General features: G+C 40.3%; 1 protein-coding gene across 1 annotated transcript in view; it reads left to right on the top strand.

The window, feature by feature from the left end:
* The first annotated feature begins 36 nt into the window (after window positions 1–36).
* The window catches only part of PIP4K2B (phosphatidylinositol-5-phosphate 4-kinase type 2 beta), a 41,410-nt gene continuing 22,669 nt past the window's right edge, over window positions 37–18,777 (top strand). Inside the window, exon 1 of the mRNA XM_001366603.4 lies at window positions 37–375. Within this exon, the coding sequence (XP_001366640.1) occupies window positions 217–375 (159 nt within the window). The 5' untranslated portion in view covers window positions 37–216. The remainder of the gene's footprint in view (window positions 376–18,777) is intronic.

The raw sequence follows: 18,777 nt of genomic DNA on the forward strand, positions 1-18,777 counted from the left end.
CCCGGCGCCTGGGGCAGGGGGGTGGGGGGGAGGGAGGAGCGTGGGGCGGACTATACCACAGGGGCGGGGGGGAGGTAACGGGCCGGGCGGTACCATGCGGCGGTGAGGCCGCCGCCGCCGCCGCCGCCGCCGGGGCTGTGGATCAGGCCGGGGAAAGAAGAGTCGAGCCGCGGGTTAAGGAGCCGTCTCCGCCGCCGCCGCCGCCGCCGTTCGGGCATGTCGTCCAACTGCACCAGCACCACGGCGGTGGCGGTGGCGCCACTTAGCGCCAGCAAGACCAAGACCAAGAAGAAGCATTTCGTGTGCCAGAAAGTGAAGCTGTTTCGGGCGAGCGAGCCGATCCTGAGCGTCCTGATGTGGGGGGCCAACCACACGGTAACCACCACCCCCCGCGGTCTCCGTGCACCCCCACGCGCCGACGCCGTCGTCCTCGTGTGCCACCCTGCGTGCCCCGATGCCCCACGCCCCTTGCATGCCTGCTACCTTCCCTGCTGCCTGCAGGCTGCGCCCACCCTCTCCGAGGTTCATGCATCAGCCCCCGCTACCCTTCCCCTCCATGGAAGCATGCACCCCACCCTTCGTATGATGCCTCTGTCGTGTTCGTCTGCCAGCCCCTCTTGATGCTGTTTCCTTGGGCCTGTTGTCTCCCTGGGTAACTCCTTCCCGCTCCCCCCCTTTCCTCTGCTTCCTGCATCTTAGAACCACCTCCCCCCACCCACAAACACACAATGACTGACAGTTCTGGCCCCAAAAGGAGCCCCCTCTACCACCACCCCCTTCTCCATTGGAGCTCTTTCGGAAGGCCGGGGTAGCTCTTTCTGTTTTCTTGTTTTCTCTGTCTCTGCTGCTTGTGTTCATTTCTTCTATCTCAGCTTGTTGGTCAGTCTCAGGCAGGATTTGAAGGGTGGGGAATGTAGGGCGGGGAATAAAGAGTGGGGTTTACCCCAGTCTAATGCTCTCATGCCATGACTTCACAAAGTTTCCCCTCACCCTTGGCCTTCTTAATCATCTCTGCAGAAATTTTGATTTTCCTCATGTCTCTTTCCTCCTTCAGGCAGAATGGTAGTGTTGGGTAAAAATGTGTGTGTGTGTGTGTGTGTGTGTGTGTGTGTGTGTGTGTATTCTTGTACTACTAAATAGGATCTTTATCCTTCCTTGCTAGTGGTTCTGTTGGAAAGAAAGTAGAGAGAGAGAGAAGGAATGTAACTGATTTTAGGGTAGGTAAGTTCTGATTGTGATGAGGATAAAAAGGAATGTGTCTTTTTTGTGTCTTTTCACCAGTTATCATATCAAAGAACTGTAGAGTTTAAAATTTTACCTAGACCATAATTCAGGATCCCAATTTCAGGTGGGAGGGGATATGGTTAATGAGAGTAAGAGCTTTGTGGGAAAACACCAGCCCAAAATATTCCATTTCTGGGCTTCATAGGCCATCACTTCCCTTACCAGGACTGGGTTATCCAGTAGTATTTGCTTAGGAATGGGATGGCAAGGAAATGCTAAAGCCAGCTAACCATATATATGGGACCCTTCAATTCAAGAACTGATTGTCTAAGGCCCTTTTTTCCCTCTTGCCTTCCTTTCATTCAGATACTCATTAATCTGTCTTTGTTGTCAGATCATAGAACTGGGAAATTAGAGGAGCCAACCATTCTCTTCACTACCTTTTGGTCTCTCTATACACTTTTTATACACTATTTTTCCAAGCCACCTCTGCCTCAAAACCATCGTAAATCACCAAAATCAGGTACCTAGATGTTAACTGAGAAGTGCAAAAGTGAGTGAAGGGCCCAGCAGGACTTTTTCACATTTCTCTGCAGGAGAAATCTGGCTGTCTGGTTGATTGGTGGACTACAGTCAGATCCAGGGTCTTTGATCTTAACTGAGGATGCAAAAAAAAATATGCAATGAAAGTGTGTGTGGTTTTAACACCCTAGATGGGAAAGTTATTGTTTCATAGTGGTTGTCCAGATAGCTGTGGAGAACTGTAGCCTCACAACTGCCAGGTCTTTAGCAGCTCCTTTGGGCCAAATAGCCTTTTTACATGTAATTCCAAACTTAGAGTAGCTATAAAATTTTGATCACCCTGCTTTTTCAGGGGTCAACCAGGGATAAATGAAGGAACCATCTACTGTGGACTCTAATGTCCTCAAGGGCTGTAGGATCATGACTAGAAGTAGAAATCTCCATATGGACACCCAATTTGGTTTCTTTCCATGGTATTCTTAGATAACCCTGACCCTACTAAGCAGAAGCTTCTTTTCTATAAAATGGGAAGATCTTAGAAATATAGAAGGTCAAAGATCATACAGTCCAGCTCCCTCATTTTTAAAAAAATTTACTTATTTAATTTAGAATATTTTTTTCCATGGTTACATGGATTCATGTTCTTTCCCTCCTCCCTCCCTTCCCCCTCATTTTTTGAAGAAGGAAGCGGTATCAGGTGAAGTGACTTGTCCAGGATCACAAGAATGATTAAAGGGATCCCAGTACAGCCAGAACCATGCTTGTCTAGTAGATATGCTTATTTTTTGGCATATTTCATTGTCTTAGGTCAGGGAATTGGAATACACTCATTTGGTCAAGGGCAAATAGAAATTGTCTTGATTTTGCCGAAGAAATTTGGTAAGTTATTTTTACTTATTGGCAGAAAGTTTTACAAGTTGTACTTGTAAATACACACAGGATCTGAGGGAAGCTTTAGAATGATAGGCTAGTGGGTTCTAGTAATTCCTACTAACTTGTCATTAAGAAAGAGTTACTGGTAACCATCTTCTTTGTTAATTTCTAAAGATTTCTATTGTCTGGCTCTTGGGAGCTTGAGTAAAGGCCCATGTTTCTGGGTATAATTTAGATCTCTTGGGAGCCTTCTAGCCATATGCCTTCAGGCAGGAGAGACAAATCTTCCCATGGTGTGTAATTTCATCTCAGATTACATGGGGACTCAGAATTTCAGTGTTCCTAGCTGTGAAATGGGGAGAACACTTCTCCCCAGATGGTATTAGCAGAGTACTTTAGAATCTCCAGGGAACTGAGACTGAATTTTACTTAGTAGATAGGTGTCCTTACTCAGAAGACAATTTCTTTAAAAAAGAAAAGAGGAGTTTCCTCCTGAATATGAGGTCTTTGGGTTCCTAAATAACATAAAGGTTTTAGCAGAGCATTTGACAGGGTTTCTTGTGTAATTGTTATCTACAAGATGGAGTGCAATGAAATAGAAACTAGTACACTTAGATGAATTCTGAGGTAGGTAAATGGTTGGGGCCAAAGAAGAATCATTAATAGTATAGCTTGGAAAGAAGTTTCTAGTAGAATTCCCCAAGGAGCTTTCAATTCTGTGGCCCTGTGCTATTAACACCAACTCTGTCTTTATCAGTCATTAATAAAAATGTTAACCAAATATGCAAATGACACAGAGCTGGGAGGGAAATCAAAAGCAGAGTGATAATGGACAAGTCACTTAACCATTTTTGCCTCAGTGTCTTCATTTGTAAAATGAACCAGAGAAGGAAATGGCAAACTACACTAGTATCTCTGCCAAGAAAACCCAAAGTGGGATCATGAAGCATTGGACATGACTGGAATGACTGAATAATAGCAACAACTTTATATCCAAGATATCTTTTTAGGAAAGATAACCCACAGGGCTGCGATGGTGTCTTGAGCAGATGGTATAGTAGGTATTAAGGATAGCTATGGCTTTACTCTAGGGTCATATTGCCATGTAACTTCATGGCTCATAAAGTACCTAGTTGTCATTCAAATAGAAATGGAAAGAAAGAGTTCAAGTTTTTGAGATAAATTGGCCCAATAGTGTGTCTGATGAGGTTGTGAGCATGGGTACCACAGAAAGAGGAAAAATGTGAAATATATTCATTGTTGGAATCTACAGCAGCCAAGGGATGAGAATAGACTGAACAAACAGTACTCATTGTGGGAATGTGCAGTTAAATGAACATGAATGAGAAGGATAACATGGCCCCTCAAAAGGTCAGTTGGAGGTAGGGAAACTTGTGGCCTAGTCAGGTTCTAAAAGGGCCTCTGACCTTGAGGAATCTTTTAACTCTGTGGGAGAATTAAAGGATTTTATATTTTTCAAGAGTATATCTGAGGGGGCAGTAAAGCGGCACAGTCCTGGATAGAGTGCCAGGCTTGGAGTCAAGAGAACCTGGATTCAAATCTGCCCTCAGGTACTTCCTAGCTGGGTGACTGGGCAAATCACTTAACCCCAGTCTAATTTTTGTAGTTCTTCTGCCTTAGAATAGATACTTAGTATAGAATGGATTCTAAGATAGAAGGTAAGGGTTTTTTAAAAAAAAGTAAATCTGAGCCAGGGTTACTTACTCATATGACCTAAGGGGTCAGAGGAATCAGATCTCTCTCTAATGATAACCATCTTGTTGGACTTATATGTATTATTTTTAAATTAATTTTTCCCCAGAATTAAGAGGTAAACATCTTTTCTTCCTGGTTACTGCTTTCTGAAGCATGGTGTCTTTCCTTTGTTAGCCCCGTTCTGCCATTTCCAGACCCCATCTCAGGTTACTCTATTCCTTTTCCCACTTTCCTATCTCTAGAACCACCTCATTTGTCTTCTCTAACTCTTCTGGCTTTTAAAAATAATCTTACTAATTTGTGTTCTTTTAAAATTTTATTTTATTTTTTATTTTTATTAAACCCCTACCTTCTGTCTTTAGAATCTATACGCTGCATTGGTTCCAAGACAGAAGAGTGGTAAGGACTGGGCAATGGGGGTGAAGTGACTTGCCCAGGGTCACACAGCTAGGAAGTGTCTGAGTCCAGATTTGAACCCAAGACCTCCCATCTCTAGGCCTGGCTCTCAATCCACTGAGCTACCCTGCTCTCCTCCCCCCCCCCCCCCATTTTGTGTTCTTTTTGTGGGCCTTTTTATGACTGACATCTCCCAGAAAAGGCTAGAGATTGGGGAACAGAAAATCAAGGATGCCTAGAAATAGGCATAGGTATTACTTGATTAGCACTTGAGCCTCAGAAGTCCCTCTTTCATTTTCATGTTTCAAGTTTAGATGTCCATATATCTCTGTCTTCTCAGTCTTCAAACACCTTTTTCTTCCATTCTCTCATCTACAATAAAGTCCAATGTTTTGCAAGTCAAAAATAGTGATTCTTATGAATGGGGAAATAGACTCCAAATGAACATCCTAATACAAATACCAACAACATAGAAAGAGGTTCTGATCAAGAATATATGTGTTACCCAGGCAAACTGCGCATCAGCTATGGGAGGGGTGGGGGAAGGGGAGGGAGGAAAAGAAAATGATTTTTGTAACCAAGGAACTATGTTTGAAATTTAAAAAAAAATTTTTAAAAAATAGTGATCCTTTTGGAGAGGCAGCATTAGAACTCTATCCCCTGGGGAGCAGCTGGGTAGCTCAGTGGATTGAGAGCCAAGCCTAGAGATGGGAGGTCCTGGGTTCAAATGTGATCTCAGACACCCCCTAGCTGTGTGGCCCTGGGCAAGTCGCTTCACCCCCATTGCCTAACACTTACCTCTCTTTTGCTTTGGAACCAATATAATTTTGATTCTAAGGTGGAAGGTAAGGGCTTAAAATTATTTCTGACTTGGCTAGTGACTTCTATTCAGTGATCTCATGATTTATCTATGTTGATTTAGCTGTGGCGTAGATAGGCCAAACAATATTGCAAAGGATCTTCAGTCACACCACTCTAAATATTCCTTCCATTGGTACAGATTATAACCCATCCATGTCTTTATGTATGGTGATTATGAAGTTGTTTCTGAATAAAGCCTTCTCTGTTCATATATTTGGTTTTGGAATGCAATCGATTTTTTTTATCCTACTTAATGAATTTCAAAGTACTTATAACTAAAAAGAGGGAAGTTGGCCCAGAAAGGTTTTGGTTAAGAGGCAGAACATTAAAATACTGCCTTTAATATTTTCTTTCCTACAATAATACCTTACTGCCTGTAGAATGAACTGGTGGGGCGAGGGTCAGGTGGATGGCTGGGTGGATTGAGAGCCAGGCCTAGAGATTGGAGATCCTGAGTTCAAATTTGACTTCAGATACTTCTGTATTGGTTCCAAGGCAGAAGAGTGGTAAGGACTGGGCAGTTGGGGTCAAGTGACTTGCCCAGGGTCACATGGCTAAAGTGTCTGAGGTGTGATCTTGGGCAAGTTCTTAACCATTGCCTAGCCCTTAACACTCTTCTTTCTTGGAACAAATGCATAGTATTGATTCTAAGATGGAAGGTAAGAGTTAAAAAAAAAAAGAATGAATGTTGGGCAGAGGAAGTTGGATTTTAATGTCCTTAAATACCTTGAACATAGTCTGCCTCACCAAAGAGGATAGAATATTGTAGAATCACTAATTCAGAGGTGGAGAAGACACCAGATATCTTGTCCAACCCTCTTATTTTACAGATGTGGAAACTGAGACTCATGGAATGAAAGGTCCTAAGGTTACATACGTAATAAGCATCAGAGGCAGAATTTGAACCTATGTCACTCTGATTCTTGAGCCCTTTCCATTGTACTGATTTATGTTATGCTGAACTAGGAGTTCTGGTTCTGATTCCACCTCTGTCCTTGAGTTTTGGGGCCACAGTAAATCATTTCTACCTTTGAGTCTCAAATGGTCTTATCTATAGGATGTGGCTTTTGGATTAAAGAATTTTTAATAGTCCATCTAGCTTTACTATCCTGTTTGTCTAGTCTTATCCTAATTTGCTTTTTGGTAGGAAACCTTTACTTCAGCCAAGTCAGTCTATTCATTGCTCACTTAGTTCTATGTGTTCATTTCTATCGATATCCATACCTCTACTCCATTTTCATTTCTTGTTCTTCTCCAGTGTCCTCACCCAGACTCTGTTTATTCAGTTCAACTCATCCTTTAGGATCTTGTTCATGTCTTGTTCCTTCCATGGATTCTTCCTTGGCCACTCTAACCTATACTGATCTTCCCTTTCTGAAAACTACAGAACCGAGTATCTGGATATTCATTTTCATATTTAATCATATGCCAAGTACATCTAATTTAATACTGTTAATTGGTTCTATGAAAATATTACTATGAGAGGGGCAGCTAGGTGTCTCAATGGATAGAGAGCCAAGCTTGGAGATGGGAGGTCCTGGTTTCAAATGTGGCCTCAGTCACTTAAACACAATTGTTTTAGCCCTTACCATTCTTCTGCTTTGGAACCAATGCTTAGAATATTATATACATATATATGTTGCTATGAGAGACAAAGTTATAGAGCCTGGGTAGTTCCCTACTTAGATCATTTGATTTACATTTCAGGTGGTCAGGCAAACATTTGTCAACACGGTCTTATAATATTTTAGCTGGGTTTGGTTAACAATGTACTAATTTCATTATTGGGAGATGGCATTGATTGACTTTTTTTTATTTGGTCAATTTCAAACATTATTCTTTGGCTACAAAAATCATATTCTATTCTTCCCTCCCCTCCCCCCTTCCTTCCTGCAGCCCATGCACAGTTCCACTGGGTGTTACATGTGATCTTGATCAGAACCTATTTCCAGGTTGATGTTTGCACTAGGATGATCATTTAGAGTCTACATCCTCAACTATATCCCTTTGACCCATGTAATCAAGCAGTTGTTTTTCTTCTGTGTTTCTACTCCCACAGTTTTTCCTCTGAATATGGATAGTGTTTTTTTCTTATAGATCCTTCCAAGTTGTTCAGGATCACTGCATGGCCACTAATGGAGAAGTCCATTACATTCGACTGTACCACAGTGTATCAGTCTCTGTATACATTGTTCTCCTGGTTTCTGCTCCTTTCACTCTTCATCTATTCCTGGAGGTCATTCCAGTTGCCTGTATTCTTATGCAAAATCACAGAATGTGAAAGCTAGAAAGGACCTTAGAGCTCATTTAGCCTAACTAGTACTTGAAGAAGAACAATCACTAAAACATTTCATTAGGGGGCAGCTGGATGGTTCAGTGGATTGAGAGCCAGGCCTAGAGACAGGATGTCCTTGGTTCAAATGTGACCTCGGACACTTCCTAACTGTGTGACCCTGGGCAAATCACTTAATCCCATTGCCTAGCCCTTACCACTCTTCTGCCTTAGAACCAATATTCAGTATTGATTCCAAGACAGAAGGTAAGGGTTTAAAAAAACAAACAACAGAAAAACATTTTGTTATATTTGGCCAATATTTTGAAGGTTGCTAAGTGGAGGGAAAGGTTTGAAAACTATGAAAGGTTCCTGAAGGTAGGAATGACAAGATTTGACAGCTAATTTGGCATATGAATGAAGGAGAGTGAGGAATCTAAATCTAGCAAACCTTGAACCTAGAAGGATGCTGGTGTCTTCAATAGAAATCATGAAGTTAGAAAGAGGAATGGGTTTGAAGGGGAAGATAATGAGTTCTTTTTTGGACTTGTTGGCATTAAGGTGCCCATGGGATATCCATTTTGATGGATAACAACAGGCAAGTTGGAAACTCAAGAGAAGGAATGATTAACTTTAGAAAGTCATGTGAGGCATTCACATAGAACTGATAATTGCACCCATGGGAGCTGTAGGGCTACCAAATGAGAAAATGTAGAGAAAGAAGGCCCAGGATAGAGCTTGGGGTATGGCCACAATTAAGTGGTATAATATGGATGGATGTCCAAGGAGTAGTTAGCTAGGGGAACCAAGACAGCAATGTCAGGAAAACTTGGAGAGGAGAGACTGTCTAGGAAGAGATAGTGGTCAACAGTATCAGAGGGAAGAAGGAAAGAAACATGAGGACTAAGAAAAGGTTCTTGGATCCCTGGTAACTTTGGAGAAAACCAAGGCCTGGCTCTGGGGTATCTGAGTTTAAATAGTCTTTGAATTTTCCTGCCTGTGTGACTTTGGACAAAACTATTAACTACCCACAGCTTCAGATTCCTCAGCTATAAAATGAAGAGCTTGTACTAGAGGACCTCTAAGGTCTCTTACAGTTTTTGTGATCTATGATGTAGTAAAAAAATATTTCAGTTGAATGGTGAGGTTTGAAGATAGTCTGGGGTGGTGGTGGGGGGAGAGAGTAAGAAGTGAGTGGAAATGAAGGCGAGGAGGATAGACAATATTTTCTAGGAAAAGGAGAGATAGAGGACAATTTGTTGAAGTAATGGTTGGTTCAAGTGAGGATCTTTTTAGGAATGAGGGAGACCTGTGTATGTTTCTTTTTTTTAATTTAAAAATTTTATTTAGTCAATTAATTTAGAATATTTTTCCATGGTTACATGATTTATGTTCTTTCTCTCCCCTCCCCTCACCCCATAGCTGACACACAATCCCACTGGCTTTTACCTATAAAAAGATCAAGACCTATTTCCATATTGTGTATGTTTCTAAGTAGCAGGGGAGCCAGAAATAGGGAACAGAGATTAGAAGAGGGGTAGGTGATTATCTGGACAGTCTTCCAATGGATCAAAGGTAAAAGGAGTTTGGGCTTTAGCAAGAAGAAAAAGGGAAAGAGGGAAAAGGGGAGATCAGAAAAAATGGCTTCTCAGTAAAGGATCAAATGCTTTGCTGGCAGCAGGGGGAGGGAGGGGCTCGGATCTGGAAGACTTGAGCAGAGAAAAGGTCTCCGATGACAGAGATAGTTTCCTTCTATGACCTGAGCCCAGTTGTATGAATTATCTATTGGTTTCACTCATCCATGCCAAAATCCCATTTGATGGAATAAATAATCAAAAGGGGAATTGACCATTTCCCTTCCTAGTCAGCCTACATGGCTGCTGTCACAGGAGGGATGCGGTTAGATGAATGAAACTGATATTCCTGAACTTTGTTGTGCAGTTATACCCTGGATAAGGAGTCCCTTTCCCTTTCTCAGGCGGTTGAGAAGGTGAGCTCACCTTGATCCCATAATAAGAGTTTAAATACTGGATTCTGCTTCAGCAATTTACTACAAGTCCTTACTCTTCAGCTCATTTACATAGAGCCCCCAGAGTAGAGGTCAGCAGGAAAAGAGGTGAATTGTCTTAGAGTCCAGGACTTTTTTTAGGTGTTCTTCTCCCACCATCCCTACCCCTCTTGGCATGTGTAAGAGTCATTCATGCTTTATGGGAGATGGGGAAAGGAGAGGTAAACTTGTTTTTGTGCTATTTCTTTCAGTGGAGAAATAAGGAAAATTGGAAGTCAAAGCTCAGATTTAGCAAGCAAGTTTACCAAAAGGTAACAGAAAAGGGGACTTGTAAGCCCTCTAAAAAGCAAGACGTCTTCTCACTGCATTTCTTACTATTAAAACACTAAGGTTTTAGCTGATGATATTCTAGTGGAATACCTAGTCCTGACCTTTTGGAGTTGATATGGCACAGCTGATTGCCAAAAATGTTGAGTCTTTTGCCTCAGTTTCCACATTAATAAAATGAAGGCTGGACCTTTCTCACTTAGGGAAGGCAGGATTCCCTTCAAGCTGAGTCATAGTACATGAGCTTCCTGGGACTTTTCCAGAGTGAAAGTTTTGAAATATAAAAAGAATAGCAAATTAAATGCCATTTCTAAGATTCCTAGAAAACTCTTAGTGACTCTGGGTTGGGTTTTGTTTTGTTTTTGTTTTTTTTTTCCACAGCAAGGGGTCACATTGAGAAAACAGGATGATTTGAACAAAAATTACATGGCAGAGACAATGCTCTGGTCTTGGATCAGTCATGATTTAGGTCACAGTGGTAAATGCAGGATGCAGCTGAGCTTATTACACTAGGGATCTGTGAGGCAGGGGGTATCTGTGGCTAATAAAATAGTTACTAGGCTATGGGTCAGTGGGAAGAGGGTTTCTGGAAGTGAGACAGGAACACTGACCCAGCCCTCTTTCTTCCAATTCCACACATTGGAATCCCATCCTTGTTTAACATTCTACTCCTAGGTGCCCTGGTTCATTGCTGACAGGGCCAGTGGGTGGGAGGGTAGGGAAAGATGAAATGAATGGGACAATATCCTTCAGTCATTGGTCAGAGTTTGAGCAAGAAAAGATAAACTGATAGAACTTTCTCTAGCAGGAGATATCCCTCTATCCAGATTTTTGCTTTTTTTCTGTAGCCTGACCTTATAATGGGATTGAATACAATACTTCCTTATCCAAGTTGTAAATGATCCATCTTGATATACATTTTCACATTTCCCCACTTCATATTTGCAATTGCTTCCCCATTAATGTTAAAGAGGTATTCAGATATTTCAAATTTATAAAGAACAGACTTGGACCTAAACAAAAGATGAGAAGATATCTTTACAGAAGTAGGGATCTACAAGTGAGGAACATTGTATATGAGGTCATTTTTTGGATGTGTAAATAGTTTTGCTGAATTTTCTTTCTCTTTAAAACAAAATCCTTTGCTATAAGGGCTGGTTCTTAAGGAATAAGAAAGGTAATAGAAAGAAATGTAGGCTTTGTAAAAGTAGGATTTCAGTAAAAATTATTTAGATTTTTAAAAAAAGTTATTCTGAATTTTTTCTTTTATTGAGTGATAGGATTTTGAACTAGAAATAATCTAAGAGGTTTCTTAGTCCAACTACCCTCTTTTCATATGAAGAAGATGAGAGTCAGAATAATTAAGTGATTTATACCCCATATAGAACCAGCCGCCTACTCAGGGCCCTTGACTCTAAATTCAGTCCAATCCAATCAACATTTGTACCTACTGTGTGTTTGGCAGTGTGTTAAGCTGTGGCGATATACAATTAATAAAAAGGATAGTCCCTGCCCTCAAAGAGTGAAAAATAAGGGGAGGGGACAACATGTAAAAGGAGTCAGGAAAGTAGGGGGGTAGGGAAATCAAGGAGTACCCATTGGTAGTTGAAATAGGGTAGCAGATGCAAAGTTTGTGGGTTCTATTTCTGCCCTCTATAAGGAAAGGCATTGGGAGGAGTTTGGTGCTCCATCTTCTGGCCTCCCAATGCTAGGCAGGAGGAAACTGAGGGAGGTGATGTCAGTCAAGGCTTGAGTTAGTAGCCTGGTGTTAAGATGGAGATGGGGGCAGCTAGACAGCTCACTAGATCAAGAGCCAGGCCTAGAGATGGGAGATCCACAGTTCCAATCTGGCCCCAGACACTTTTTAGCTGGGTGAACCTGTGCAAGTCATTTAACTCCAAGCCCAGTGATGGTGAACCTTTTAGAGATTGAGTGCCCAAACTGTAACCCTCATGCTTGCTGCATGTGAACCACTCCCTTACCCCAGACAGGGGAGGGAAGAAGCACTCCCATTGGGCTGGTGAGCAGAAGGGCAGGTCATATGAGAAATGCCCTCAGGAACAGTGGAGAGGGGAAAAGAGCAGCCACCCTCCTTTCCCCAGCATGTGTGCCATAGGTTCACAAACATGGGCCTATTGAGTCTAAGACAGAAGGTAAGGGTAAAAAGAGAAAGAGAAAAAAAGATTAGAAATGAGTTTAACTTGGGAGGGACATCTTGTTTTCTGTAGTTGAAACCTCAAGAGCAGCAGGTGACTCAAGTCAATTTCTTGAAATTTTGCTAGATGACCCAATTCAAAAAGACTCATAGAGCCATCCCACCATTTTACAGATAAAGAAACTGAGTCTCAGATAGATAAAATTAGATTCCAAAGGACCTAAGTAAATTGGGATCTCAGCCAACAAAGACTGAGCCCTTATTCTGCCAGGAAAACCCCAAATGGGGTCATGAAGAGTGGATATGCCTGAAACAACTCAACAACAATTCTGCCCAAGGTTTTTGTTGTGAGGTGCTATAGAAGATAAGGGATAATTGTCAGGCCTTCAAAGAGTTTGCAATTGAGTAACAACCATGTTTCACTGGTATAGTGCTTAGTAGTTACAAAAAATCTCATTGTATCTTCACATCAAGCCTGGCAGGTATACAGTTCTAATGGTATACAGTTCTTTTTTTTTTTTTAATTTAAACATTATTTTATTTGGTCGTTCTCATACATTATTCACTGGAAACAAAGATCATTTTCTTTTCCTCCCCTCTCCCCCCCGCCCCCCCCGCCCGCCTTTCCCTCTCCCATAGCCAACGCATGATTCCACTGGTTATCACATGTGTTCTTGACTCGAACCCATTTCCCTGTTGTTGGAATTTGCATTATAGTGTTCATTTAGAGTCTCTCCTCAGTCTTATCTCCTCCAACCCTGTAGTCAAGCAGTTGCTTTTCATTGGTATTTTTACTCCCACAGTTTATCCTCTGCTTGTGGGTAGTATTTTTTTTTAGATCCCTGCAGATTGTTCAGGGAAATTGCATTGATACTAATGGAGAAGTCCATCACCTTTGATTGTACCACAATGTATCAGTCTCTGTGTATAATGTTTTCCTGGTTCTGCTCCTTTGCTCTGCATCACTTCCTGGAGGTTGTTCCAGTCTCCATTGAATTCCTCCACTTTATTATTCCTTTTAGCACAATAGTATTCCATCACCAACATATACCACAATTTGTTCAGCCATTCTCCAATTGAAGGGCATCCCCTCATTTTCCAATTTTTGGCCACCACAAAGAGCGCAGCTATGAATATTCTTGTACAAGTCTTTTTGTCCATTATCTCTTTGGGGTACAAGCCCAGTAGTGCTATGGCTGGATCAAAGGGCAGACAGTCTTTTATCGTCCTTTGGGCATAGTTCCAAATTGCCCTCCAGAATGGTTGGATCAATTCACAACTCCACCAGCAATGAATTAATGTCCCCACTTTGCCACATCCCCTCCAGCATTCATTACTTTGCATAGCTGTCATGTTAGCCAATCTGCTAGGTGTGAGGTGATACCTCAGAGTTGGTTTGATTTGCATCTTTCTGATTATAAGAGATGTAGAGCACTTTTTCATGTGCTTATTAATAGTTTTGATTTCTTTGGCTGAGAACTGCCTGTTCATGTCCCTTGCCCATTTGTCAATTGGAGAATGGCTTGATTTTTTGTACAATTGATTTAGTTCTTTATAAATTTGAGTAATTAAACCTTTGTCAGAGGTTTTTATGAAGATTGTTTCCCAATTTGTTGCTACCCTTCTGATTTTGGTTACATTGGTTTTGTTTGTACAAAACCTTTTTAATTTGATGTAATCCAGATTATTTATTTTGCATTTTGTAACTCTTTCTAATTCTTCCTTGGTTTTGAAGTATTTCCCTTCCCAAAGGTCTGACATGTATACTATTCTGTGTTCGCCTAATTTTCTTATAGTTTCCTTCTTTATGTTCAAGTCATTCACCCATTTTGAATTTATCTTGGTGTAGGGTGTGAGGTGTTGATCTAAGCCTAATCTTTCCCACACTGTCCTCCAATTTTCCCAGCAGTTTTTATGAAATAGTGGATTTTTGTCCCAAAAGCTGGGATCTTTGGGTTTGTCATATACTGTCTTGCTGAGGTTGCTTGCCCCCAGTCTATTCCACTGATCCTCCTTTCTGTCTCTTAGCCAGTACCAAATTGTTTTGATGACCGCTGCTTTGTAATATAGTCTGAGATCTGGGACTGCAAGACCCCCTTCCTTTGTATTTTTTTTCATTATTTCCCTGGATATCCTTGATCTTTTGTTCTTCCAAATGAACTTTGTTATGGTTTTTTCTAAATCAGTAAAAAAAATTTTTGGAAGTTCCATGGGTATGGCACTAAATAGATAGATGAGTTTGGGTAGGATGGTCATTTTTATTATATTGGCTCGTCCTACCCATGAGCAGTTAATGTTCTTCCAATTGTTCAAGTCTAGTTTTAGTTGTGTGGAAAGTGTTTTGTAGTTGTGTTCATATAGATCCTGTGTTTGTCTCGGGAGATAGATTCCTAAGTATTTTATTTTGTCTAGGGTAATTTTGAATGGGATTTCTCTTTCTAGTTCTTGCTGCTGAGCTGTGTTGGAATTATATAGAAATGCTGATGACTTATGTGGGTTTATTTTGTATCCTGCAACTTTGCTAAAGTTGTTGATTATTTTGATTAGCTTTTTGGTTGATTCTTGATTGATTGATTGGTTTGGTTGATTCTTTAAGTAGACCATGTCATCTGCAAAGAGCGATAATTTGGTCTCCTCCTTGCCTATTTTGATGCCTTCAATTTCTTTTCCTTCTCTAATTGCTACTGCTAGTGTTTCTAATACAATGTCAAATAATAGAGGTGATAATGGGCATCCTTGTTTCACTCCTGATCTTAATGGGAATGGATTTAGTTTATCCCCATTGCAGATTATATTAGCTGATGGTTTTAGATATATACTGTTTATTATTTTTAGGAATGACCCTTCTATTCCTATGCTTTCTAGTGTTTTTAGTAGGAATGGGTGTTGTATTATATCAAAGGCTTTTTTTGCATCTATTGAGATAATCATGTGGTTCTTGTTGGTTTGCTTGTTGATGTGGTCAATTATGTGGATAGTTTTCCTAATGTTGAACCAGCCCTGCATCCCTGGTATAAATCCTACTTGATCATAGTGGATGACCCTTCTAATCACTTGCTGGAGTCTTTTTGCTAGTATCGTATTTAAGATTTTTGCATCTATATTCATTAGGGAGATTGGTCTATAATTTTCTTTCTCTGTTTTTGGCCTGCCTGGTTTTGGAATCAGTACCATGCTTGTGTCATAAAAGGAGTTTGGTAGAACTTCCTCTTTGCTTATTATGTCAAATAGTTTGTATAGTATTGGGATTAACTGTTCTCTGAATGTTTGATAGAATTCGCTGGTGAATCCATCAGGCCCTGGGGATTTTTTCTTAGGAAGTTCTTTGATGGCCTGTTGGATTTCTTTTTCTGATATGGGATTATTTAAGAAAACTATTTCTTCTTCTGTTAGTCTAGGCAATTTATATTTTTGTAAATATTCATCCATATCACCTAGGTTGGTATATTTATTGACATATAGTTGGGCAAAGTAGTTTTTAATGATTGCCTTAATTTCCTCTTCATTGGAGGTGAGATTCCCCCTTTTCATCCTTGATGCTGTTAATTTGCCTTTCTTCTTTCCTTTTTTTTAATTAAATTAACCAGTACTTTGTCTATTTTGTCTGTTTTTTCAAAGTACCAGCTTCTAGTCTTGTTTATTAGCTTAATAGTTCTGTCACTTTCTATTTTATTAATTTCTCCCTTAATTTTTAGGATCTCTAGTATGGTTTTCTTCTGGGGGTTTTTAATTTGTTCATTCTCAAGTTTTTTGATTTGCATTTCCAATTCCTTGGTCTCTGTCCTCCCTAATTTGTTAATATATGCACTCAGGGATATGAATTTTCCTCTAAGTACTGCCTTGGCTGCATCCCATAAGGTTTGAAAGGATGTTTCGCTGTTGTCATTTTCTTCAACGAAATTGTTAATTGTTTCTATGATTTCTTCTCTAACTATCCGATTTTGGAGTATCATGTTATTTAATTTCCAATTAATTTTTGATTTGGGTCTCCATGTACCCTTGCCGATCAATATTTTAATTGCCTTGTGATCTGAAAAGGCTGCAGTTAATATTTCTGCTTTTCTGCATTTGAGTGCCATGTTTCTATGACCTAGTGTATGATCTATTTTTGTGAATGTGCCATGTGGTGCTGAAAAGGAGGTGTATTCTTTTTTGTCCCTATTTATTTTTCTCCATATGTCTATTAACTCTAATTTTTCTAAGATTTCATTCACCTCTTTTACCTCTTTCTTGTTTATTTTTTGGTTTGATTTATCTAAATTTGATAGTGGTTGGTTCAAGTCTCCCACTAATATGGTTTTACTGTCTATTTCCTCCTTCAATTCTCCTAGTTTCTCCATTAAAAATTTGGATGCTATACCATTTGTTGCATACATGTTGGTTAGTGATATTTTCTCATTGTCTATACTCCCTTTTAGCAGAATATATTTATCTTCCCTATCCCTTTTGATCAGGTCTATTTGTGCTTTGGCTTTGTCAGATATCATGATTGCAACTCCTGCCTTCTTTCTATCAGTTGAGGCCCAAAAGGTCTTACTCCAACCTTTAATTCTAACCTTGTGAGTGTCAACCCGTCTCATATGTGTTTCTTGAAGACAACATATGGTAGGGTTTTGGGTTCTAATCCAATCTGCTATTTGTCTACGTTTTATGGGTGAGTTCATCCCATTCATGTTCAAAGTTATGATTGTTATTTGTGGATTCGCTGGCATTTTGATATCTTCCCCTAGTTCTGACCTTTCTTCTTTAGCTTTCTCCTTTTGAACCAGTGATTTACTTTAGGTCAGTCCCCCTAGTTCCCTCCCTTGAGATGCTTCCCTTTCTAGCCCCTCCCTTTTTATGCTCCCTTCCCCTCCCCCCTCTCCTTCCCTCCCTTTTTGTACTCCCTCCCCCCTCCCCCTCCTTGATTTTCCTTTCTTTCTTGCCCTAATGGATAAGATAGAATTCAGGATCCCACTGGATCTAGATGTTCTTCCCTCTCAGATTTAATTTCACTGAGAGTAAGGTTTAAGTAATTCCACTTCACGCTCTCTTCCTCTCCTTCTCATATGAGAGTTCTTCCCCTCCCCTTCCCATGTGTATCTTTATATGGGAAAGATTATTCTATTGATTCCCCCCCTATTTCTTGAAGTTAATCTTAGTATTATCGCGGTTCCCCCCACCCTTTTCCTTTCTTTGCCCCAACTTTCCCCAAATCTTCTTAATGCCCCAATCTTTCCCTATGCATGTTTCTTCTAACTACTCTTATGATGATACAATTTATGAGAGTTACACAAAACATTTTCCCCACATATTAATATGTATAATTTGATGTAAATGTAGTCCTTATAGAAGAGAGTTTGACTTAAAGAAAAAGATAAGATTTATCTCCTTTTCCCTTTCTTTCATATTTACCTTTTCATGTTTCTCTTGCTTTCTGTGCTTGGATATCAAACTTTCCACAGAGCTCTGGTCTTTTCTTAGCAAATGCTTGGAAATCTTCTATTTTGTTGAATGCCCATACTTTCCCCTGGAAGTATATAGTCAGTTTTGCTGGGTAGTTGATTCCTGGTTGGAGACCCAGCTCTCTTGCCTTTCTAAATATCATGTTCCATGCTTTGCGGTCTCTTAGTGTGTTGGCCGCTAAGTCGTGTGTGATCCTTATGGGAGCCCCCTTATATCTGAAGCTCTTCTTCTTGGCTTCTTGTAGGATTTTCTCCTTTACTTGGAAGCTCTTGAATTTGGCAATTACATTCCTAGGGGTTGTCTTTTGGGGATTTAGTATAGAAGGTGTTCTATGAATCCTTTCTATTTCTATTTTGCCCCCTTGCTCCAGAACGTGAGGGCAATTTTCTTTTATAATCTCCTGTAGAATAATATCGAGTTTATTGTTTACCTCTGGTTTTTCTGGGAGACTGATAATTCGGAGATTTTCTCATCTCCCTCTGTTTTCCAGATCTGTGACCTTCTCAGTGAGATATTTTATGTTTTCTTCTAATACATTAATTTTTTGGGTTTGCTTTATTGATTCTTGCTGTTTTATCATCTCGCTTTCTTCGAGGTGCTTAATTCTGGTCGTTAGGGACTGGTTTTGCTTTTCAGCCTTGTCTGCCCTTCTATTGGATGCTTTGAGTTCTTTTTCCAATTGAGCATTCTTATCTGTCAGACAGCTGATCTCTTTCTCCCATTTTTCTTTCCAGGTTTCCATCTTTTGGATAAGTTCCAGTTTGAGATCTTCCAGAGATTGTTGATAGTTTCCATTTTGGGAGGCGTGTTCTGAATTTTTTTGGATTTCCTCCTCATTCTCCTCTTTTCCTTGGGTACTTCCACCATAAAAGTTTTCAATAGTCACTTTTTTCCCTTTCTTCCTGGAGGCTTGATTTTGGGCCATGTGAGCCATCCCTTTGGTGGTTTTATTCCCCTTTCCTTTTTGGTCTGGGATCT

The sequence above is a fragment of the Monodelphis domestica genome, chromosome 2 (genome assembly GCF_027887165.1).
Source record: "Monodelphis domestica isolate mMonDom1 chromosome 2, mMonDom1.pri, whole genome shotgun sequence".
Lineage (NCBI taxonomy): Eukaryota > Metazoa > Chordata > Mammalia > Didelphimorphia > Didelphidae > Monodelphis > Monodelphis domestica.